This window comes from Pagrus pagrus (genome assembly GCF_965226575.1).
Source record: "Pagrus pagrus genome assembly, chromosome: 6".
In the NCBI taxonomy this organism is placed as follows: Eukaryota; Metazoa; Chordata; class Actinopteri; order Spariformes; family Sparidae; genus Pagrus; species Pagrus pagrus.
Genome location: NC_140190.1, coordinates 1,501,992 through 1,526,472, shown reverse-complemented (window position 1 = coordinate 1,526,472; position 24,481 = coordinate 1,501,992). Strand labels below are relative to the sequence as shown.

The 24,481-nt window shown below is 41.2% G+C and overlaps 2 protein-coding genes across 3 annotated transcripts; one reads left to right on the top strand and one right to left on the bottom strand.

The window, feature by feature from the left end:
• Window positions 1-2,340: 2,340 nt before the first annotated feature.
• On the bottom strand, window positions 2,341-7,298 carry prpf38a (pre-mRNA processing factor 38A). Its single transcript, XM_084354050.1, has 10 exons — window positions 7,060-7,298; window positions 5,985-6,144; window positions 5,433-5,554; window positions 4,697-4,782; window positions 4,505-4,615; window positions 4,141-4,247; window positions 3,962-3,988; window positions 3,777-3,868; window positions 3,151-3,199; window positions 2,341-2,679 (listed from the first exon to the last, which is right to left on the bottom strand). The coding sequence occupies exons 1-10, from the start codon at window positions 7,187-7,189 to the stop codon at window positions 2,634-2,636; spliced, it is 930 nt and encodes a 309-aa protein (XP_084210176.1). The 5' UTR covers window positions 7,190-7,298; the 3' UTR covers window positions 2,341-2,633.
• Window positions 7,299-9,093: 1,795 nt separating this feature from the next.
• LOC311258262 (uncharacterized protein) lies at window positions 9,094-23,016 on the top strand. 2 transcript variants are annotated; one of them, XM_084354410.1, is made up of 6 exons: window positions 9,094-9,295; window positions 15,573-15,715; window positions 16,041-16,160; window positions 16,680-16,704; window positions 18,138-18,179; window positions 19,654-23,016. In XM_084354410.1, the coding sequence occupies exons 1-6, from the start codon at window positions 9,256-9,258 to the stop codon at window positions 19,839-19,841; spliced, it is 558 nt and encodes a 185-aa protein (XP_084210536.1). In that variant the 5' UTR covers window positions 9,094-9,255; the 3' UTR covers window positions 19,842-23,016. The 2 variants fall into 2 exon arrangements, with proteins under 2 accessions (XP_084210536.1, XP_084210535.1); XM_084354409.1 differs by having other exon boundaries at window positions 15,570-15,715.
• Window positions 23,017-24,481: the final 1,465 nt, after the last annotated feature.

The following is a 24,481-nucleotide window of genomic DNA, read 5'->3' as shown; positions in this document are numbered from 1 at the left end:
GAGAAATCTTCTTTCTGTTGCTGCCAACGTTAAACCTGAGTCCCGACGAGGCTTTATTTTATACGTCTGAGAATCAGAATCATTTTTATGAGTTTATTTGAAATAAACAGTTTGATTTGGTAACTATTATACAGGAAAATATTTCCTTGAAAGAAAAAACTGATTTAAACCAAAGTGAAGATTAATTAATTATTTATTTAATTATACTTTAAACTTCATTGGAGCTTTGTTTTTAATTGTTTCCTCTCCCAGGACAAATCTGACACTCCAGCTGTCATTTTGTATCATGTAGTATGAAAACTGGATCAATATTGGAAAAGAAGAGTATAATTGTTTTTTTATCAGAGGTTTGAATCACAGAATGAGTGATTACATGCACACTGCTGACATGTGAGCGCTGTATATCTTACACACAGGTCAGTGAATCCACTGCTGTTTATTGTTCAGAGTGCTCTTAGCGAGTTTACAGGTAAACTTAACAGGTAACGATGGACAGTAAGACTGCGGCTCAGAACAAAGGGAGAAGGCTGGGGCGATGGCAGGTCATAAATCAATCAACACAAACACGCTGAGCCGGTCTTTAAGCGTCTCTCCCTCCTCTGTCGTCTCCTCACAATAAACAAGGCCCTCGTACGGGTCAGGGGTCTCCACAGATTCCCCACAGTGTGGGCAGGGCGGGGGCGCCTGTCCTGTTGACCCAGAGGTGGATGACTGGTTCTGTCAGGGAGGGACCAGGTGCTGCACTGTGGCGTCCCCGGCTGGTCTGCCTCACCCAGGGGGGGGAACACCCTGACGTTACGAAACACCTCCATCCCGACACACCGCTGTTCCGAATCCGACTTTCAACTTCCAATTACTTCCCAATATGGTTAGGGTCAGGGGTTAGGGTCAGGGGTTAGGGTCAGGGGTACCACAATAGCTTTTTTGGAATAGCGGGGTCTTTTGAAAAAATGGGAAACCACGCCATTACGATGAATGGGAGTCTATTTTCGGAACAGCGGGGTGTAGCCCCTGCTATCAATCCTCTGATGGTTTTCATGTAAACAAATATATTTTCCTACAAGATGTTTTCATTGTATGTGTTCGTATGATCAGAAGTTTGTAAGAAAAGTTTGTAATAAAAGAAGTTAATCTGATTTTCAGCTTCATTTTTCAGCACAAACTGGTGCCGTCGACCAACAGGAAGTCAGCTTGACGTCCTGTTGGAGACCAAGCTAGCTCGTTAGCTCTGAGCGCCTTTTAACCTTGAACTAAACTAAATGATGTACCACAGGGCTACCCAGAGCAAAATGGTGGTTAGCATGTTAGCAGTTAGCATCGCCCTGGTCCCCTCCACAAGAAGCCTATCTTCTCCTGTCACACCTTTCAGTCCGGTCACCAGGACGACATTTTACAAGTTATATTTTGTGCACGTCATAGGATACACAACATTTGTAGATGTGACACCCCTGAATATGTTTTAAGGACGACACAGAACATGTTCTAGCCTGTTTGTGGAGACAAAACCAGGGTTTTTTTAACGGGCCTGAAACAGAACAGGAGCTGTTTAAAGCAGAACCTGTTCCTCACACCAAACTAAAGACCCAACCCTCTTTGGAGTCAACATTTACAAAGTATGTATTTACTATGGTCCACCAACAGCACCTGCAGCACCAGCACCTGCAGCACCACCAACAACACCTGCAGCACCAGCACCTGCAGCACCAGCAGGCTCAGAGGCTCCACAGACACACAGGTGTGTGAGCTGCAGGTTGATTGGCAGTGGACCGAACCACTGTGAGGCACATGGAGGGGGGGAACCAATCTGTAGAAACTTAAAAACACACTCTGTATCTTTAATAAAGTGTTTTCATTGAGTATAGTAACATACTTTTATATATTATATGTTTTCAGTGGTGACCGAGGTGAAGTTAGTTTTTATGTTGGATATTGGACAGACATTCACTCAGCGGGACGGTCAGCTGCCTCCCAGAACTTCACGCTGTTCTGGAGGCTGCCTGATGGACCATCAGTAAATGACCCTATAAAACAAAGTTTGTTCATGCTGACTGGATGATATCAGTGATCCGTCTCGAGTCATAAACACAGAAGAGAACATAATTTAGATGAGACTTAATTATCGGATCACCAGAAAAAAAGATCCACCTGCCCCTGGGGGCTTCGGTGACAACTGCATCGTCTCACCCAAACACAAAACATAGCATGAAGACTTCACAACACACAGCTGTGATATTTGATCACATATCATTTTAATTTTAAGTTAACTGTAAATAAAATCAGGAGCATCAGTCACCAGTCGTGGATCCTCAGGAATCAATCAAACCTCCACGAACACACAACTTCTGAAACAGGGTTTTTATTTCTCTGACAAACGTCAGCTCAGACTGTGAGACTCGTTTCTACACACAGAAACACATTCGTACATTTACACAGATCCAGACAGTATCAGTACGGGTCAGAACCACAGAATGAGGCTGAGTGAGGGATTACTGTACAAACACACAGGTCAGTGGTCCAACAGCTCAAACTGAAAATACTTCAAAGTGACATAAAAAACACTCAAACTTCATTCGAGATGAAGACGTGAGATCTCCGACAGTTCAGAGGTTGAAAAAAATAATAAAATTAAAAAATCACTCGTTTCCTCGTCGACTCTTCTTGTGACTCTTCTTTGAACTCCTGCGATGTGAAACAAACAGAGTGATGTTGAATGGAGACAAATCAGCACGGTTCACATCTCTTACTGATGAGTAATCACATCAAACGTGTTTGAAAACAAGAACGTTAAAGACTTTCACACATTATTGTAAAACAGTGAGCACACGTGAGTCTGGCTGAGTGAACAGCTAACTCAGCTACTTGAGCACACCACAGTTCTACAGGTGTTTTAGTCGGTCGGTACCAAAAACAGCTGATGAAACAAAATGTTTACAGTCGTATTCTGGATCTTTTTATTTTATCACTCCTAAATTTCAACGAGTTTAAGAAACGTTCAGTAACTTTGGCCTCTCGTTGAATGAGAACATAGCTATTACATGGTAATAACACCTGTGTATTTAAGGACATCCAGCCTCACGCGTGCACAACGACATGACGTAATACTTTGAAAATGTAAATAATGATGAGAGCAGGATCAGCTGCTTCACTCACCTCTCTGGAGACTTGGAGTGGCTGCGATGTCTGTGGCTTCTGTGGTGACCTGGTTCAAAGTGAAGATCAAACAAATCATCAAACACAGCAAGGACTTTTATTTCTATCACACGTCATCGTCAAAAGTACTTTCTCAGCCTCGATTGGAGCAGAGGAACAAAAAGAAAACTGAAGATAAAAGACATTTTAAATTACATAAACTTACTTTACTTACTGGAGTGTTTCTACTTTCAGTAACTTTGTACTTCCACTGCACGACATCTCAGAGGCAAATATTTTACTTTTTACTCAGCAGCTGTGGTTACTAGTTACTTTTAGTCATTTTTAACTGTACAAAAGTTTTAAAATCAACAATATCAAAGAACGTGGACAGTAAGACTTGTGCAGGACTTTGACTTGTACTGGAGTATTTTCACACTTTGGTATTAGTACTTGTACTTCTTCCACCGCTGACAACACAGAACTCCATGAAGATGTTCAGAGACGTTCTGAAGATCTTCTGCTCAAAGCTGTTTTCATTGTGCTGCCACCTTCTGGTCGAGCGTCAGATCGCTCAGATTAAACTTAATAGGGTTGTATCTCTCTTCCAACATGAACCTGGGAGCAGACTCTTTCTGTTTCTTTACCTGGGGATTTGGAGCGGTGGCGTCTGTCTCTGGACCGGCTGCGATGGCGGCGGGGGCTCTTGCTGCGATGGCGGTCTCTCCGGGGTGACGGGCTGAGTACAAAAGACAATCAGTGAGCATGAGCTGCAAATATTACACCTAAAGACGGCTTCATTTCAATGATTTTTAGCCAAAAGCAAACTCACCTTCGCCTCTTTGGAGATCTGCTCCTCCTGAGAAAACAAATAAACCCACAGAGGATTTAATTTACAGCTGAACTGACGATTTATAATCTCACAAAGAAAACATTTCTCACGTTGTCTTCTTACATCAGAGAAAAACATCCTCAACCTCTCGGTACAGTGACGAGAATAAAAGCACAAACCGTCTGGGTGAGCGGCTGCGTCTGTAACGAGGTGACGGGGAGCGGCGAGGTCTGTCGTTGTCACGGTAACTGCGTCTGTGTGGCTCGGGGGTCTGGAGTCTCTCCGGCTGCAGGTGAGAAACACATTTAAAAGCCTGTGACAACGAAGCTGATGATGATTCTTCAAGTCTGAAATATTTCAAACATTTATATGTTTCAATAACTTAACGACAAGAACCGGTGAGACTGAGCCGGCATCTGACGTGTGTCACGACACCAGGACCCGGACCAGTACACGTGTGTGTGACCACATCTGCCATTTCTCTGCATTAATACTGACTTCACTCACTCATGATGTTCCACGAGGTTAAATAAAGATTTTCACCTTCTCCTCTTCCTCATCTTCTTCTTCACTGCTCTCCACCTCGTCCAGGTCTTCCTCCAGAGCGCTGATGCGTGGGTCTAACATCTCAGCCTCCTCCAGGACGTGTCTCTTCTGTAACACACACACAAACACACACATTAGTGGTGTAGACACACATCAAGCTGTGTGCGTGTAGACAGGATGTAAACGTACCTGAAGTCGAGGCAGAATGATGTCACACATCCTCTCTGAATGAAGAAGCTCGTCGATGAACTCGTCCACATGCATCAACTCAAACTCTGACACGAGAGAGAAAAGAGATGAAGAGGAGCAAAAGCACAAAAAGACACAAAGACAGAAAGAAGTTCATGTAGAACATTTCACAAAGTTTATAAAGTGTCTCCAACTCATCAACTCACTAAACTGACACATTTGTTAAGGGAGTCTGGGGACAAAGAAGTAGCCTATACTGGTTACTGTTTAGTGTGTTTGTAAAATGTGACATGTTTAGATCAATAAAATGTTTCTTCTTTCATAAATTGAGTGTAAATGGTGAAATCAGTGTAAACAGTGTGTTCAAACAGCTGCTAAATGTTGGCAGGTAAGACTTTAGCACTTTAGACACAGAAGCAGACAGGCTGGTACAGCCATGCTGCCACAAACTGACACTTTCTACAAGGAAACAAACAACTTACTGTTTTTATTTAATGCTGAATTTACAAGAAGGAGACAATGATTCAGAATCTGTCAGAGACAGAGTTTCACTACCTTAGAAAGTTTGTTTAACTCGACAACTCTTAAAATCACCACATTTGTTAAGGGAGTCTGGTGATGTTGTGGTTGAAACAGACAGTGTGTTCACAAACATCTACTAGTTACCTCAATAACATCAAACATGGCTGCTATGTCGAGCTGATTCATCATCCGAGGAGTGACTTTCAGAACTCACCTCCGTTTCTGTTCTGACTCTTGATTTTTCTGTAGTCGTTGTACAGCGGCTCCAGGTATTTGTAGCAGTCCACTGCAGTACCAGTTAACCTCATGTACATCGCTCCGAGCAGACGAACATATCTGACAAAAGAAAGAGAGAACATGGACCAAAGATCGACGATGAGCCCAACATGACTACACCAAGAGAATTTTACCTCGACATGTACATAAAGTGTTTATGTCGTCTTTCTGATGTCCCTGTATGCTTTTTATACCACCCTGGTATGAAAATCAACACTTATCATACCTTGTACATTTGCTTATCTATATGGTCTTGAATTCTAGTGTTAATAAAAATATATACAGTATATTTCAAGTGTTGCATCTGTCAGGACAGAGTAGTTTGTTTCTTTTTCTGAAGGGTCATTGTAACTGGTAATAATAATGATCATTCTGTAATAATACACTGAACAGGATCTGTAATTACTGCATGTGATACAGTACCGTTTGTTGGCTTGGTTGACAAAGAGAACAGCAGTTCACTTTATTCTCTCGACAGATTGAAACTCACTTGAAATCCTCATTTTTTATGAACTCTACGATGATGTCTTTTTCAGGTTGAATCTGCAGCATCTTCAGAGTGAGACAGAGGAAGGGAGTGGGCTTGATGTTTCCACCGTAAACTCCACCGACATACTTCAGCTCCATGGCTTTGTCCACAACCAGCTCAGCTGTGGAGGACACGACATGCACACACCGGATTAACATTAGGAAACAGAAAGGGCCGAACAAAACTGTCGACACAAGCTGAAGGATCACTGTTTTCACTGGATCAAGATTTCCCTTTGATGCAACAGGATAATTGACTCAGGTTAAAAGCGGACAAAAGTATGTGGACAGGACTGTCAAAAGTGTTTCTTCTTCTCTGGTAAAAACATACAAACAAACAAACAAACAAACAAACTGCAAACAAGTGTGGAAAGAAACAGCCAAGGACAGAAGTTGCACTTTTTACAATCAGGTGACAAAAATAAAACATGTTTTAGAGAAAGAAAGTGATATTGTCTGCTTTTATTTTTCTTGGAGCTGATTAATCTCCCAACAGAAACTGATCATGAAGCATCTGATGGTTCCAGCTTATCTCATGTTAAGAGCTGCTGCTTCTCAGCTTTATGTTACATAAAAACTTAATATCTTTAGAGTTTTAGACTGTTTGGTCGATCAAACAAAGCAATGATGAGAAGTTACTTTGGGAAATTAATATCAACTTATTCTGAGTTAACTAATCGGAAAAACTATCAGGAGTTTAATTGAGATGAAATAATCGTTAACTGCAGCACTTATTTCTCTCACGCTGTTGCAAAGTTAATTTCTTTGAGGTTTTTAGCTTTTGGTTAGCAAAATAAATAGTCTGATAGCTAGCTAACTTCTGGCTGTATAAACATTATCTATTTTCTTGCCATTTAATAAATATGAAGCGCCGTTAAACTAAACTAAAGCAGCATAAATGACTTCACACATTTCAGAAACACATTAGTTTCGCTCAGGTTTTCAATGATTTTGCTTCTACTCGAGAACAGAGAGGCGTTCATTAGCATTAGCCGACAGGAGGCTAACGATAGCTCGCTAGCTAACATGCTACTGACCGGTCAGACCGAAGCACTCCTCCTTCCAGTATTTAGACTCGTAGATTCGAGTCCGGGTGATTTTCTCCACCAGGTACTGCGGGTTGGTCCCGTGTATACTGTTGGCATCTTTAACGGTTCTGTTCGCCATCGGAAAGAAAAATGAGTTAGCTACGTTACTAGCATGGACACAGCAGCAGCAGCACTGTGAGCCACAAGCGGAAACGAAGAGATCACTTCCGGTTCGTTTTCTTCACAATAAGAGCGGCATCTCCATCGGTCTGCAGGGGTCGCTGTTGGACTGACACATCGCCACAGCGCTACGGAACAACCAGACTCCCTTATCGATCGCGTGTTTTAAAAGTAGCAGGCTGAGAAACTTTTTTTATTTTTTTTATTTGTTAAGCTGCTTCAACAAATCTAAATTATTGATGTCTTGTTGTAAATTCGGCATCAAATTCAACAGCTTACGATGTTTCTTTCCCTGCAAAAAGAGTCAGTTTGTCACGGCATCGCTGTACCAGCCTGCCAGCCTGCTTCAAAGTGTCAGGGACAGGCTATTAAATTCAATTCAATTTAAAAAAAACTTTATTTGTCCCCGGGGGCAATTAAAGGAAGGTGGGGTAGTTGTACATAGACACAAACAAGTCAGAATGTTAGTTACACAGACACAAACAAGTCAACATGTTAGTTACACAAACAAGTCAACATGTTAGTTACACAAACACAAACAAGTCAACATGTTAGTTAGCCCAGGTATCTGTACTCCTCCACAACTTCTACACTCCTCCCGTGGATTGTGCTGACGGCAGCTGCAGCCAACTCCCTCTGCTTGCTGGAAAAGGTCAGCACCATCTCTTGGTCTTCTGTGTTTAACTCCAGGCAGGAGTTATCACACCACTCCACAAACTCCTGCAGCTGAGCTGTGGTGATGTGAGGACCTGAGAGCAGCAACAGGAGAACTGTGTCACCTGCAGACCTGCAGTCTCTGTGTAGAGGATGAAGAGCAGAGGTGAGAGGACGCAGCCCTGAGGGACGCCTGTAGAGGTGTCATTGACCAGCACCCTCTGTGATCCATTATTTATTTTGTGATTTTATCTATTAATTTGTAAATTCTACTCATCATTCCTCTTTTTATTGACCATTAAAATATCACTTAATAATTGAGTCTGTTTATTAACAGGTTAATAGATTAATTTGGTAAACTAATTTATTAATGCCTTTATTTATTGTACAATTAGTTAAATGCTTTATTTCTATTTCCGTGACACTTCAACCCACATCAGTTCACTCAGAGCGGATGTTAAGACCTAATATGGACTCAGCTTCCTCGTGCACCCAGAAAGTCCGTCTCTGAGTCATCTAAACCCGTGATTGGACGAGGCCATTTCTGGGCGTGGCAACCAGCTGTATATAAACTGAGTCTGCGAGGTTGTTGTACTATTTCTCGTTTTTCACTGTGGAGCGTTTTTTCCATTTTAAAAATTAATAAACTACTTTTCTCGACTTTCTTCTGCTTCTTGGTTCTTTGGTCTGCTGTGTTCATAGAGCAGGTGAATGTCAAATGCTCTGACTGACATTCATTTTTCCCTTTTCATGTTTCCACCTTGTTGCTCTGTGACTTTGTTGATGTTAGTGTCAGTAATGGTCAGATTGATATGTTCTGTTCTGTGCTGGTTCTGTACCGCAGGCAGCAGGTCGTGTTTCACCATGAAGCTGACGGGGATGATTCTGCTGTTGATGCTTTGGACCTGTGAGAGTGAGTCAGTCTCAGGTGAGCTTGAGCCAACTTGAACTGAGACTAAGAAATGATACTTCTTTGTCGTCCCCCAGACTCCCTTACAAAACTCAGCAATTATAAGACTTTGTGAGTTAGGAGACACTTTATAAACGTTGTGAAACGCTGGCATCGACACATTATAAACTACTTGGGCCTTCTTATTAATTCGGCAAACGTTATACGTGAAGATATTTAATTCTCTGTTCGCATAGATGTCATAAAATTGCATATAAAGCGGGGAAAACACAAGAGGTCGCTCCAGACTGAGTGTTCATCAGCAGGTTGAGATGTGAGTGTCACTGGTGGGAGGGAACCTGAAGTGTCATCAGGTCCAGATCCATCCTGCGGAATGTCCCGCGGTGATAATAGGAAGGGTTAGCGTAACATTTCATTATAACCGCTGAAGCTACTGAAGACGCCTGATCGCGTCAGCCATCATGAAGTCTCCCTGCATGATGTACGCACTCCTCCTGCTCTGTAAGTTCATCGTAAACTGTTTCCTTTCTTTCGTTTTCTTTTCGTTTCTTTTCGTTTCTTTTCGTTTCTTTTCTTTTCTTTTCTTTTGTATGTTCTACGTTCTCCATTTATAGCAGTTTTATCACGCGCTCAGGTAGGACCCAGTCCGGCGGTGGGGGGGTTCCCGCTGCAGCGGTCAGCCGCCACACCTCTGTCTGCCTTTGAACACGCTGTTAGTTACTGAATGTGTCAGATTTCATTCACATGTGAACTGATTTGCGGTTTGTTTCGCGTGTCAGGGGCAACTTCACTCAACATTACTATTATTATTATGAGGCTGAATATTCTGGTCTAATCGCTTCTGTTTGCGGACGTTTATTACGTCATTATCAGCATATATATATATTATATATATATATATATATATATATATATATATATATATAGGCTATATATATACAGGTGAAATGTTCATAAAACTGCATCAGACATTCCTGTAAATTCTCCATGGAAAAATTCCCTGAAGAGGCGTGTCAGTGTTTGTGTGTGTTTGTGTGTGTGTGTGTGTTTGTTTGTGGGGGGGGGTTTCCACCTGAGAGCAGCAGAGATCGAGGGAGGGAAATCAAGTCCACATAGTGTCTCAGTGTGAACTCTTTATTAAAGTCTTTAATTTACATTCAAGTGCAGGAAGCAAAGAAAAGCTTCAGTGAAGATAAAATCTCAACATCACAGCAGGTGATTCACAAAGTTACACTGACATGCTACACTGTCTCACAGTAAACTACTGTAATTATGCTTTTTGCAATGCATAATGGGTAATTACTTGCAATATGACAGTAAGTTGCTGTGAATTTGAATTTAGGCAGCCTTCTAAAGCGACTGTAAAAAAAATTGCTAACATGTAACATAGAAACAACAAGCTAACAGTCCTGAAAGTGGTCCTACAAGGTACATGTGCTAAAAACATGCTAACATATTAGCATAGCAACAACAGGCTAACATGCTAACAGGCCTACAAGTGGACTTACAAGGTACATATGCTAACAACATGCTAACAACAGGTTAACATGTTAGCATAGTAACAACATGCTAACAGGCCTACAAGTGGTCCTACAAGGTACACATGCTAACATCATGCTAACAGGTGGTCCAACAAGTTATACAGGCTAACAGGCTTCAGGTATTTACACTAAATCGGATGCTAATCACAGTATCATAATGTCTTTTGACATCAAAGTACTGATTCCTGATTTTCATCTGTTACTATGAAAATAATACAGCGTACTACAGTAGAATAACAGCAATCATTTTCACAGCGTCCTCCTTTTTCTAAAAGCTAATGGATGATTTTAAGATGTTTGTACAGTTCACTCAACTCAGCAACTAACCTCAAAACTCCCACTCGACCCGACGGCTCGTCAAGTCTGAATAAAATGAGTCAGGAGGCAGTTGCACATGTGATGACCGTGAATATACGAGCAAACACAGCATTTGTAATAAATACATGAGGAATAGCAGAGAGTTAATAAAAGTAAATAAATAACAATAAAAGGAGACTTGATTATCCAACAGACTCTGCTGAAGTGTGAACAATGGACTCGTGAGCCTTTTAGGAAACAGATAACTGGAAGTTTCACTTCCTGTTTGATAGTAGCAAGTTTCTGTGTGAGAAAGTTCATTCAGTCTGACGCCAAATCAAATGAAAGCTGAGAGCTTTGAGCTCATTGTTACAGTTCATATTAAATCCAACGTGATGCAGCACAGACGTCACAACGAGTCCGAATACTTCAGTGTGTTTACTCTTGACAAACAAGCTCTACTCCATCTCAGGGTGCTGCTGTTTGAATTGGGGGGTTTCCATTTTGTGGGACTGTCGCTGCGACAGATCATTTTCATCTCAACAGCAGCCATGTTATTCAGATGCACAGCTGTGCGGTTTGGATACAATTGATTGTAACTTTCTTTCCGTCATGAGCCAGTTGTTAATATTACTGATAACCATGAGCCAGTAAAGCGTGAAGCAAAGATGACTCAATCATAACAGGCCGACAAATCGTTTCAGAATCAGTGTGACTCACTATACGAGGGCGTGCGCTCCCGTGTCTATTGTAAACTTTTATTTAATAAACCGGCTGCAGAACTCCCCTGTCAATCTTCATGTTTTTAAGTTGTCGTCAGTCTCAAAGGGATCCAGTGACGGTATCTGTACGTCCATGAGTACCCTGCTAACAGGAGCTGCTAACAGCTCATTCAGCACACTTTAATGGAGACTATTTTACTCAGAATAAACAACAGTCAGCTAAACAAAGTTTAATTATCCACAACTTGACTCCTTGTCTCCATGGCAACATCATATTAAGGCGGGGCGATATGGCCTGAAAGGTGAAATATGTGAGAATCAGCCACCTGTCAAATTCATATTCAAAACAAATAGGGCAGCATATCAGCTGAGTGACAGCTAACTGCTGCTAACTTAGCCTCCATTAGCTAGTTAGCTCAGTTAGCCATGCAGCTAACTGTCTGGAATGGGAGGGCTCAGATCAGGAGCTCTGCACTGTGACAAAACATCAAAACGATGAGATTTATTATCAATAATCATTAGTAATGCAGATATAATGATGAAGTGGGTAAAGACGGGTACTAGTCTGGTGAGTCACTTTACTGTGAGGGAGCCTTTGAAACCCGGAAAACACTGAGATATGTTTAATATAATGCAGAGAACAGTTGCATCTCTATCAGGGCTAAAGTTTCTGGTAGCGAGTTGGATTTGGCGATAGTGTTAATTTAGCAATAAAATATTATAGTTTTACAACAAGGTACACATGCCAACAACATGCTAATAGGCTAAAATTGTCACAACATGCTAAAAGGCAAGTTGAGAAATGAGATCTTCTTTTGTAGTCGACGTCTTTTTCTGTCACTCTGTAGATATTTATCAGTTTGTACCGACTGAAAGAGTGAAGTCATTATTTCAGTATTTCTAGTAGAAAATGTGTCATCTGTGTTACATAACGACGTGGTGTGTGTGTGTGTGTGTGTGTGTGTGTGTGTGTGTGTCCACATGTTCTGGTTACTCCACAGATGATATATGTGGTGAGCAGCTCATTCTTAACGACATTACACACCACATAGCAAAGAAACAGCGACACGAGTTGACCGTGATTTATTTTAACACACTGAGATTTCACCTTGTGTATAATGTCGTAAGGTTTTGATGTTTTATGTCACCACACCCTCTGAGGTAATCTGCTCCTCTAGACATGTGGAGTAATGCACATTCACACTTCAGCGTTGTCAGTTGTCAGGAACTGAGTCAGGCTGTTTGCAGACCGCCGTTTGTTCCCAGGGCGCGGCAGGTGAAAGCGTGTTTTCGTTTTCCCTTTCCCTTTCCCTTTCCCTCTTGACTGGGGATGTTTCAGGCTTGACTCGTCAGTTCATTCCTCCCTGATTACATATAATCGCCTGCAGAGATGAAAATGCCGCCACTGGGAAATCTTCAGAAAAAAAGTCCTCAAGTGTGAAATAAGATCTTAAAGTCTTTATGTCGTCTATGAAGGGAGAGTGAAATGAAAACAATCTACATGAACAATTAGATCTCTTACAGATACATAAAAGCATTTATTACGTCCGTTATTGGACGTCTAAAAGATAAACCTGTAAAATAAAAAGGTCGCCATAGACCCATAAAGTTCCTTTTGTTTTGGTTCTGAGACTTTGCAATTGACAAAAGCAGAAAAATGACTCTAAGTTTGTGTTACAAGAGCTTTTTCTTGTATCCGATCAAATATAACATTTTCTGACTACAAAACAAGTTAACATCTACATTTATTATCCTCATTATTAAACTCCACCTCCTTTATTTACTTTATGGAAAAATGAAAATAAACCCAGAACTTTATTCAATCAGAATTTACACATGAATCCTGTTTCATGAGACGTCTGTGATGAACGTCTGAACTCTCAGATCTAAACCACAGTTTAACTCTTATCTCTGCCTCGTCTGGATAAAATCAGCTCAGTTTACACTTCGTCTGTGCTGCAGACGTCTGTTTAACCTCCAGCGTTCATCGTGCATCATGGAAAGCTCTTTAAACTGTTTCATGTGAGCGGTGATGAGCAGGTTGTGTGTTCGCGCCTCGTTGACTGACACATCTCATTCACAGCAGCACTGTGTCCTTCCATCTCCTCCCTGTTTAGATTCACGACATCGAACTCGTCTGTCTCTTTTAAGCCTCCGTCTCGTGGAGAGTTCACGTCCCTCCGTCTTCATGTCTTGACCCCGTGACCCCTGAGACTCACCGGGACAAATCAAATACTTTTTATAGACATTCGCAGCCGCCCGTCATAAAGAAACCCGCAACTGCTTAAATGTTAAATGTAAAAACTGTCCGACCCAGAGAAATTATAAACCACAACTGTGAAAGCAATTAAGTTCTTTTGAGTCGTAGATTAGCATGTTAGCATGCTAACATATGCTAATGCTAGGAACATCGCACCCAAAAATGACAATTCACATACATGATATTCTCAATGTTGAGTCAAAACAGCCCAGAATATGAGCTGGTGACAGTCTTTCACCCTGAAGTGTCTGAAAACAAAGTCAACAGGTGGTAAACAAAGCAGGGAGAAAAAGAAAAGATCTCCACAACTCCATAAAAACTTTGCTGAATTAGCTGTTAGCACTTCCTGTTTGCAGAGTACTCATGTATATACACACAACTATTACTGGATCACTTTGATGGTGAAGAAAACTTAAAAACATGATGTTTCTAAGGCAAGTTCTGCACATAGAGAGGAGGAGCGTCTTTTTTGAGGATTTCTGATATAAAGTCAGGATCGGTCATCGTCTCCTCCTGATGATATAAAGTCAGGCTCAGCCATCGTCTCCTCCTGATGATATAAAGTCAGGCTCAGTCATCGTCTCCTCCTGATGATATAAAGTCAGGCTCAGTCATCGTCTCCTCCTGATGATATAAAGTCAGGTGAAGTCTCGTAGTCCACAGAACATTTCTGGAGCTTCACAGTAAAACAGAGTTGCAGCGTTCTGCTGAACACCTGAAGCAGCTGGAGATGATTTAAACATCAGATGTCTCCATACAGCTCATCTGCTGTGATCACAGAGATCACAAACTGATCATTTACAAACTTTATTACGATGAAATCTTTGGCTGTTAAGCTAAACGTGGCTGCATGAGCTCGACTGCACGTCGAGGGTGTAAATAACACCTTCAGATCAGAGCCTAAAATATATTTTGTCGTATTTATTGAGCTATTCGTTTATTTTTTATTTTGCCGCTCTCAGTCCTCCACACTTCAGTACAATTTTGAATTATCTGTACTTGGTTTGTTGTTTTTTTTAGAGTTGTTCCGATTCCGATGCCAGTATCGGAAATGCCTCCGATACTGCCGAAAATGCCGGCATCGGTATCGGCGATTACTGGAGTCCAGGCACCGATCCGATACCACGTAATTTATTAGCCTAGCTCCATTAGCTCCTAGATTCTACGGGATACGTGTCCGCTGCATTACGGCTCCGGTACCGTTTGGCTCCGTCGTCCTCGTCCTTCAACCCCCACCAGCTGTGTTTTGAGTCCGCCACAGCAGCTCCACCGATCAGCTGGAGTTACGAAACCGAGGAATTCCCGCGATGATTACATAATCACACACGACCGCAGTTATATGTACTGAAGTTCCCGACTGAAGGATTAGAAGAAGAGCCCGTATTTGTCTCTTATTTGAGGTTTTTGTGCTTGTATCAACACGGAGTGTTTTATTTTGAAAATTAACCAGATGTCATGTTATTATTTCGTGTCTGACTTCCTGTCTGCTCTGTGCTGAATTCGGCTTTATACTGTTCTTTTTAAAAATAAATGGCTTTCATTTGCTGTATTCATTCATGTTTTACAGAGGGTTTAACCTGAGCCAGGCCTCACCACAATGATGATCATATCACAGTCATGCAGGCGTAGTATGATATATATAATTTTTTATAACACACTGGTATCGGTATCGGTACTCGTATCGGCCGATACCCACAGCATAAGTATCGGAATCGGTATCGGGAGGAAAAAAATGGTATCGGAACATCTCTAGTGTTTTTCTGTTTTACTGTGAAGCTCCAGAAATGATTTGTGGACTACGAAACTTCACCTGACCTTCATCAGCATGGAGGGAGGAGATGATGGCATCGTGTGTGTTATGTCTGGCTGTGTACTGATGCATGTTTGTGTTTTTGTCTGTTCGTCTTGTCGATGTGTCATGACGATAGAAATGAGTGTTCTTGGTTTATCTTCAGCAGTTTACTCGGCGTTTCCTGGAGCCGCAGCAGCGACGTCGGATCTGGACTGTAATGTCACTCGACTGCCCGATGGTTCGTACAAGTATCAGCTCTCCCAGCCCCGCGGGTCGAACAGATGTCAGACAGAATGGGAGGACCGGAACGTAAGTCCCTCACCATCAGTCCCAACCGTGTTTATTAGAGAGGATCTGAGGTTACAGACATTGATCACATGAAAAGTGCATCTGATTCTGGAGCATAACCAAGTTCAGCTTCTGCTGCACCAAATATTCTGATTGAGCAATCGTCTCCGACACTGGAAACTCCCCACAACTTCTAAAGGGCGTGGTGCTCACAGTGATCAGAATCTGTGGGGGGAAACCCTCACCTGATCACTGATGGTCTGTTTGTGTAAGAACAACTATTTGTAGCTCTGCAGCACAAATCTCTGAACCTCTTCATGAATCTGAATCTGTGTTTGTTTTCCAGAAAACCGCCATCGCCAAGGGCTCCACCACTGATCCAGATCAGGTCCTTAACCTGACCGACTCGTCCATCGTCCTGAAAACCTGCGAGGACTTCCTGCACCACACTCGGGACTGCTTTGAGGTAGAGAACACCTTCATAACGACTTCATATTGCACAACCAGCTTCAGCCTGGAGACGCTGAATAACAGGATGTGGACATCGTGAGGGGGATTCCCCAGATTTCTCTCAAAGAGGAAAGCAAAAAGAAAGTTTGTGGCGTCGGTCATTTTCTGTGCGAGACCATCCCGTCTCTCTCGCTGTTTCATACGAGCCTGTCAGTGATGAGTTGAAGTTGTTAAATGCTGCTGGACTTTGCCATCGTGCAAGAAACTGAATTGATGAGAATAAACATTTCTATTATAATGCGTGGTGGAAAAATACTCTGACTTCCTAAATCTGAATGTCTGGGTCTTCATTTTTAAAGCAAATTAAAATTCAGCATTGATACTCCACAAGAGTGATGCTTAAAATCAGTGTCAGTGAACAGTTAAACTGTTATTGAAGCAAACTGCTGCAGTTTCTGTTTCCTCCTGCAGATCTCAGCACACATCACTAACCTCTCCTTCTTCTCTTTCTTCCTGTATCTCCTCCCGTCTGCAGAGTTTTGAGGAGGCGCTTTGCTCAGGTGAGTTTTCAGAAGAACCACATTGTTCACATGTTTGTTTTCTGTTGTAATTAAGAAGAATGCTGGAAACTCAGCGATGAGTCAGAACGATCTGCAGATGAATTACAGTAGTGGAAAGCTTTGTTGCGGTGCATGCAGAGGGGAACATCTGCTTTTTTTTCTCCTTGTGGCTCATCATCATTTTTACGACATCTTGTTGTTTTCTTCTGGCAACGACTGAAGAATTTAGCCCAAGCTGCTATTTTCCACTTGCACAATGTTGTGTGTCGTACGTCCATTTTGTTTCTGGTGCCAAATCTACAGTCTACGTCTGTAGTTATCTCAGCATTTCATCCGCTTAGTTATAATATTTCATTTGTCACAGTTCACCTTATATATCGTCTAGTTATAGTTTACGGCGAGGTTAACCTGTCAGCTAGCCTCCGAGCACCGAACGTTAGCATTAACATGTGGCTAGCTAACGTCGCTACTGCAGCTCCAACCTCACCGACAGGCTAACCTCGCTCGTTAAAAACACCTACATCATTATCGAAATCAGACTTTTTCATCTGGCGGCTCTTTAACCACGTCATCTTGGCCCTTTGCTCATTTTGTTAGTAGTCTAATCAACACATTCACTAGTTTTATCTGTCAATAAGAAGAAAAATCTGGGAGGCCTAAACGGTCAAACATATTATTTCCTCCATTTTCCCGTAATGAGTTAAATTTAATTTGTTTTCCGGAGACAACGGGGTCATTTTTCTCGAGATTTTGAGGAGACAAACTTTGACACTTCGGTATCTAATTGAAACGTTTGAACGCAGGCTGTTTCAGCAGATTTAACTCCAGATGTAAACTGTAGAGGACGTGCAGTTAGTAAAGCAGATGTACGACGCGCTTCGTCGTGGCAGCATGCTGTGTCGGTGTTTTTCCTGTTTCCCTCCTCCTCTGTCCTCTCGGCTGCTCCTTCAAGTGTTTTTCCGCTCCTCCCCTCCACTTGGTCTGTTTTTGGTTTTGTGTTTGGTCGTTCGTCGCCTCAGGTTTTTCCTGATTTGATCTTTGCTTTTCTTAGTTGGTACTTTGTTTTATTGGTGTTTTGCTTATCTTTAGCTTTGGATTCTTGATTTGTGTTTAATCGAGGTCACTGTTAGTTCCTTGTCCTTCCTTATCCTGCCTGTGTGTCCTCACCTTTTCACAAACCCTGACGACATTATTTCAAGAGAAGACAGAATTTATCTCCATCAACCAACGAACTCACGCTCACAGCAGACGTGGATGAACAGAAACATTCATTTGTGTTTTATTTGGATGACTTTTCTTTCCAAAATGTGAATACATTTGTGCTGCATTTGTAAACTTCACTACTTTATTTGTTTGAGTCAAAACCAAAGCTCAATTTTGTAAATAGAGAAATGAATATCCGTCTCATCATTCTCCTTTTTTGTGTTTTCCAGTCGACTGCAGCCGTCTCCTGGTCGAGAGTCAGCCCCCCACTGGTGAGCCGCATGTTTCCTGTAATGACATGCTCACTTAAGTTTGAGGTTTTCGATCAGTGCTTTGGGTTTATTTAAACTGATCTGACAGAACCACAGCTCAACCACAGGACGCCTCACATGCAGCTGGACTGATTTCATAATCGCAGCCTGATTTATGTTCAGAGTAGAAATGCACGATTACATCACGTCTGTGACTCCCCCAGTCTCTTGTTGCTTGTTGGTAAAACATTTAATTTAATGTCTTTCAACTGAGATTGTTACACTCTGTCTTAACGCAGCAGTTTGTAAGATCTGTCCAGAATTTACGTTTTAAAACTGAACTAACTACATTAACATTATGATCAGAGAGTGAAGAAACGACGGTGTTGACGTTCTGTCAGAGACGTCTACTGAAGTTAGCATGCTAACCAGCTAGCCTCCTTACACCACTGTGTAGCTCAGAGGTGAAAGTCTGATGGCCTGTAGTTTCAGCAGCCAGTTCACGACTGAGTCTAATAAGTCAACAAAATAAACTCACAAAGGAAATATTTTGACACCTATTTTCCTTTATAAACAGAAAATTACAGCCGTACACCGTCTGAAGTCAAGTTTCTCTTTGTGTCAGATCTGACAAACCTGAAAATCCTGCATCTTAAATCAGGAGCTGAAAAATGCAGATGCATAAATGAGAGTTACATCAGATCCATTTCACAATAAAGTATTGTGTAATTGAAATGTCAAACGTGGCAACTACAAGGTGTTGTGTCAGTTTGCTTATTTATAGCATTTGATGACGATTCAGCTGGATGTGGTTTTACACAAAAGTGCAGAAACAGCATCCTCATGTGAGCAGGATGTTTATCAGGAGATACGATGTTGGTGCATCACGAGTCACCGTCAAAGGGGTTTTTGACCAGAAAATTTATTGTCAAGCAAATAAAAGTTGTGAGTTTAAAATTTACCAGATTAAAAAAGAAACTGAACTAAAAGAAGAAGTAGAAGCCAGTGGAGGGAAAAAAGAGCCGGTGCACTGCCTCTGTTTTTGGCTAAGACCCAACAATCCGTGCCAAGTTTCAAGGTATACTGTGCCGAGCCCGGCCGTCCTGTCTCCTGACAGCACTCTGTAGCTCAGAGGTGACGGTCTGACAGCCTGTAGTTTCAGCTGGAGATGTAAAAGCAGTCAGTTCACTACTGAGTCTAACAAGTCGACAAGATAAACTCACAAAATGTGAAGAAAGAAATATTTTGACACCTTTTTTCCTTATAAACAGAAAAACACAACCGAACAACGTCTGAACTCAAGTTTGTCTCTGTGACTGAACTAAGATTAGCTTCATCGCCTTGTTAACTCATCAAACACACTTCATTCAGACTGATGTTTGTTTCTGAGGAAATGTTCAAACTGCTAATACTGAAGTCACGTGGCTAACATGGCACTGACAATGTCTCTGACGTAACAACAATAACCTGTTTCCTCTCGTCTTTGTCTCCTCAGTGAACTCCACTTTGATCTGCATCTCTGAGACTTTGTGTCTGTACCAGCAGACGTTTTGGCTTTGCATCGGCGCCGTCCTCCTTCTAGTTGTCGGTGTCTTCGTCTGTCTGTGCTTCTGGATATGCAAGAAACAAAGGTCTGCGATCGAGGCCTCATACAATGTAGTGACCGGACATATTAAGGTTTAGATGGAGATAACATGAGATGATGGGGTGCAACCAAACACCGTCTGAACAAGGATACAAACTGCTCCTTGTCAGCATTTTATGATGTATTTCAATTGGCTTTTAAGGAAATAAACAGTTAAGAAACATACAATTTTTACAAAATATACAAAAACTAATGATGATTTTAATACTAATATAATTTTTTTTTTTTAAAGACGGCTCTAAAATGGTGTTCATGGATGTTGCTCCAAAGTTCAGTGTTAATAAGAAAGATTTATACCTATAAAACCTGACTTTCTCTCAGAATTTATATTTTAAATCTTTCTTCAGTTTTCTGTCTCCTTTTTTATAAATATATTGTAAATGACTGTTGGTGGTCCACCTGGTCTGTGGATGGACTGGGACTCACCTTTCAGAGCGTGTCATAGCAAAAAGATGCTGTGAGCTTTGCCACGTACTTACAACTCATGTGACTTATAATCTGTGAGCTTGGAGATAGCCGCTAACAAGTAACATGCCAAAGTAGCGTGTCAGATAGGCTGGTTATGTCCAAACATATACTCGGTTCAACCTCACTGAAAACCGTTATAAAGTCTGCTAACTTGTTTCATGTCTTTCGTGTCATTAGAAACATAGACCTGCGTGTCATCTGCGTAAAAGAGTATAAACTGATGTCACGTCTTTTACCGATGAGACTCAGGGGCAGCCAGTACATGAACATGTCTCAGTTGTGATCTACAGAGGGAAATGCCCCCTCCCTGTCTTTTTGACCTTTTCAATCTGGTTTCAATAACAATCTGGCAATATCTGCTCAGATTTATTTCTGTCTTTGTGACATTGTGATATCTTAAGTGAAGGGTGTTGAGAAACACCCTTTCAAAAGCTCAGACTTACTGTTCAAAACTGACCGTTCTCACTGAGAGCACATCGTCATGTATGTGTCAGCAGTCAGAAGATAGAAATAGGCCATGCTGTTGCAGAATCTTTTTTTTCCAGACTCAAGTCTTGCAGCGATAACTCAAGCTGAAGATGTCCTGTTGTAAAGGAGCTGGTCTGATTGAATCTGAAGTCTTTTGACACTAGAAGCTGGTTTACTGATCTCAGAAAGAAACTTTGCTGATTGTCTCGTCCAGATTCAGTGTCCTGACACACCAAGCTGACCTCAAAGAAATGATCCCACCAAAGGACGACTGATCCAATGTTCAGTCACCGGATAAAGTTGCAACTTGCATTTTAGTGTGACATTTGGCCACACCTTCGCGTGAAACCAACCCGTTACACTACACGGTCAAGTTAGCAATAAGAAACATGCAACGTGATGTTACACTTCACAAAAAGCAAAAGGCATCAAAACTTCCTGGTTAGGACTGGGAACTGCTTTATAAAAGACACAATAAGTCTGCCGCTACAGATCTCGCTATCAAAGCAAAAGACATTTGTTCAGCTTTGTGTGACGTGGGATTAGTATCACAGAGCCGGACCTTCTGGAGGAACCAACACCTGGCTGGATTACAAAGCTTATGAAAGGGATACTGTTGGAACAAGTTATTCTAGCTTCTGCGGGGGGAAAAACTAACTCTCGCAGGTATTTAAACGTTAGTAACATTATGTCATATACAGCAGTGTTAATCCCAGAGTTAATTTAGTGTCCAGTGTGTCAGGTTGTTCTCAGCAGTTCTGCTCACTGCTTGGCGGTGAGACAGACGAGCAGCTCAGGTGGAAAAGCTCCACTTCAGCGAGACAGTACACACTTTATTTTCAAATAACCGTACGTTAGACATCACATTTGTTTCTCACAGTGTTGATGTTGAGTGCTGCCACTATGAAAGTGGATCAGAACAGATCAGCGACATTTTCAGCGATAGGAATATCACTGAAAATCAGGAACCGAGACTGATACTGGATCAGTCGGTCTCGTCTCTTGGTGTATCAGGGCTTTCAGCTCCAGCAACTGCAACAATTAAACAGGCCCCGAAATCCTAAATCCCGAATAACCAGCCTCCCATTATCCCAGAGGTCAAAGGTCAGAGGTCACCAACAGAAATGGTGACTATATTGATCCATGGTTGATCGATAAGGGAATGGAAAAGTGAAAAGGAAGAGAACTTTCTATCAGGTAGTCTGACTGAAAGACTATCTAGACTGATAGATCGTGATATTCATCTTCTGTCTGTGGAAGTTGGGAGATGTATTTATAATAATCTATAATGAATAAGAGTTATATATATATATATATCTTCCTATTGTACAGAGCAGTGGCTCCCAGCCGGGTCAACTCAGCTGATTTCAAACTGTTATCTTACTTTCAATCATTTAAAGTGGACATTACAGTATATTCATATGATTGATTTGTTAATCTTTGGTCAGTCTGGTGAAGCTTTCATTCGTACTCTAACCACATGAAGTGGCAAAAGCTACGTTTTAAACATCAACTCATTAGTTTTAGCTAATTATTTAACCTCCTCTGCTCGCTTGCTAACTAGTTTTCACGCACTCTTTGATTGCAGCAGCCACCATATTAATCGTTTTAGTGAAATTGCTTTTTTAATCAAATCATGAATTCTTTCCTCCGGTTAGTTGAACTTCTCCTGGTTGGGAATCACTCGTACAGAGACTTCAGTGTGTGATATTAAGACATGAAGTTTGTACACGGGTCAGTTTATCCGTTTGAACTCCTTCTGGACTTTGTTGTGACCAGAAATCAACTTTCACATCATCTCAGCGTCGAGTCCAAAGCTGTCTAACTTTGTTTTATTTCCTTTTATACAATTGAATTGTATATTTTTTTGATTTATTGTGTTTTTCATGTGGAAGTCAAAATGTTTTTTGTCATATCATATGACCTGTTCATTAGATAGAAATGATGAATGCAGCTCTGAAGACACTGAGCTACTGGTCACGTTATCATGAAATCTGATGCTGGTATTCATGGTGCTCAGAGGAGAGATACCATTAATATTTTCAGTTACCAAAGGTTGATGTATTGTGATGTAACTCCACAATATTGGATTTGTGGTGGATTTTGTATAAACTGGACCTGATTAGCGTCATGACATGAGGATTAATCTGTTGTTTCGTTTATATAAAAATGTATTTTTCTCAGCCTTATAAACATGACATTGGTTCCAGTTTATCTATGTATATAGTTTTATTTTCACTTGGGTGTTTTCTACTTAATAAAATGGTTTAAAATGTCCGCTCACTGGTTTCTTTCAATAGGTAATGAATTACGACTCACTGTTAAAGATTTACTGATGGTAAAATGTTCAGTTTGATTTTGAGCATACACTCAGTAAATCACAACTGTGGTGACGACGTCTAAGTTCTGAATTCAAACCGTTTCTTCAGTTAAGTACAGAAATATTTTCACCAGAAAAATGTGATAAATGTTTCACAGATTCATTTTTAAGTTTGGATTATTTACATGAGTAAATGTTGCAGTTCATCAGCGGAATCACTCGTAAATACTCAAGTAATGTACCAATATGGCAAAATTATACTGAAGTACGGTATTGAAGTAAATGTAGTTGGTTTTATTCCACCACTGACTTTCACTTATAATGACAGTGTTGCAAAAGTGAGTATCACCAATGAGTAGTACTCGAGTAAAAGTTTTAAATTATACATTTACATGTATGTACTTTATGCTATGATTTATTATCCGCATCCGATATTCATTCCTGATCATCTAAATTAGTGTTTTTATCTGATTGCTGTGAAAACAAATTAATTTTAAACTAACTAGTAACTAAAGATATCAAATAAATGTAGTGAAGTGGAAGTATAAAGTACAGGAACATAGAAATACCCAAGCAAAGTGTCTCAAGATTGTACTCGAGTAAATGTACTTCCTGCCAAGTGTGACCACAACCCTGAAACACTGCAGTCCAGCAGATTATATTTGATTACAGCTTAGTTTAGTATCTTATTAACTGATTTAACTGTTTCAAAGTAAAAATCGTCAAACCTTTGATTTTCCCTGTTCTAACATCAGAGCTTCACCTCTGCATCTCTGTGGTTTCTTCTACATGACACCAGTGCATCGCCACATGATGGCTCATTGTCACCTTTTCCTGTAATCATTGTCATTTACGCTAAATGTGAAAGACTTCCAAAGAACCTGTAGGAGGAAGTGTCTAACTCTGCAGCTGTGATGGCGTGTGATTGAAATATTTGATAAAAGCAGCCATCATTTATTGTGTTTCGAGCAGTCGTGCACACTCAGAGGCTGACATCAAGCATGAGTATTCAAACTTCCTGTGGGAAAGCACGAGTTGCCTCCCTTCACTGTATAAGAGTGGACAAGCCATCGAGACATCACGCCGGGTTGCTGAATAGTCAGAATAGAGGGCCAAAGTCTCGCCCCTTCCCGTGTAAAGAGAAATGTACTGATCCGGTTGAACTGGGTCATGAGTCACATGATGTTTGTCAGTTTGTTGTATTAAAGTCAAACCTCATGTAGTTTTGTGTTGAAGCGCTCAGTGAACTACATCGTCTCATCAGCACCAGAACCAACACCAACATGGAGCCAGCTGGGTCAGAAAAGCTCGTAAACAAGATGAACATCACAATAAATCTGCTCATATTGACAACTGCAGTTCTGGTTCAGTTCTGTGAGCTGCTGATATACAGGAGCAGCTCTACAGTGTTTAAGTCAGGAG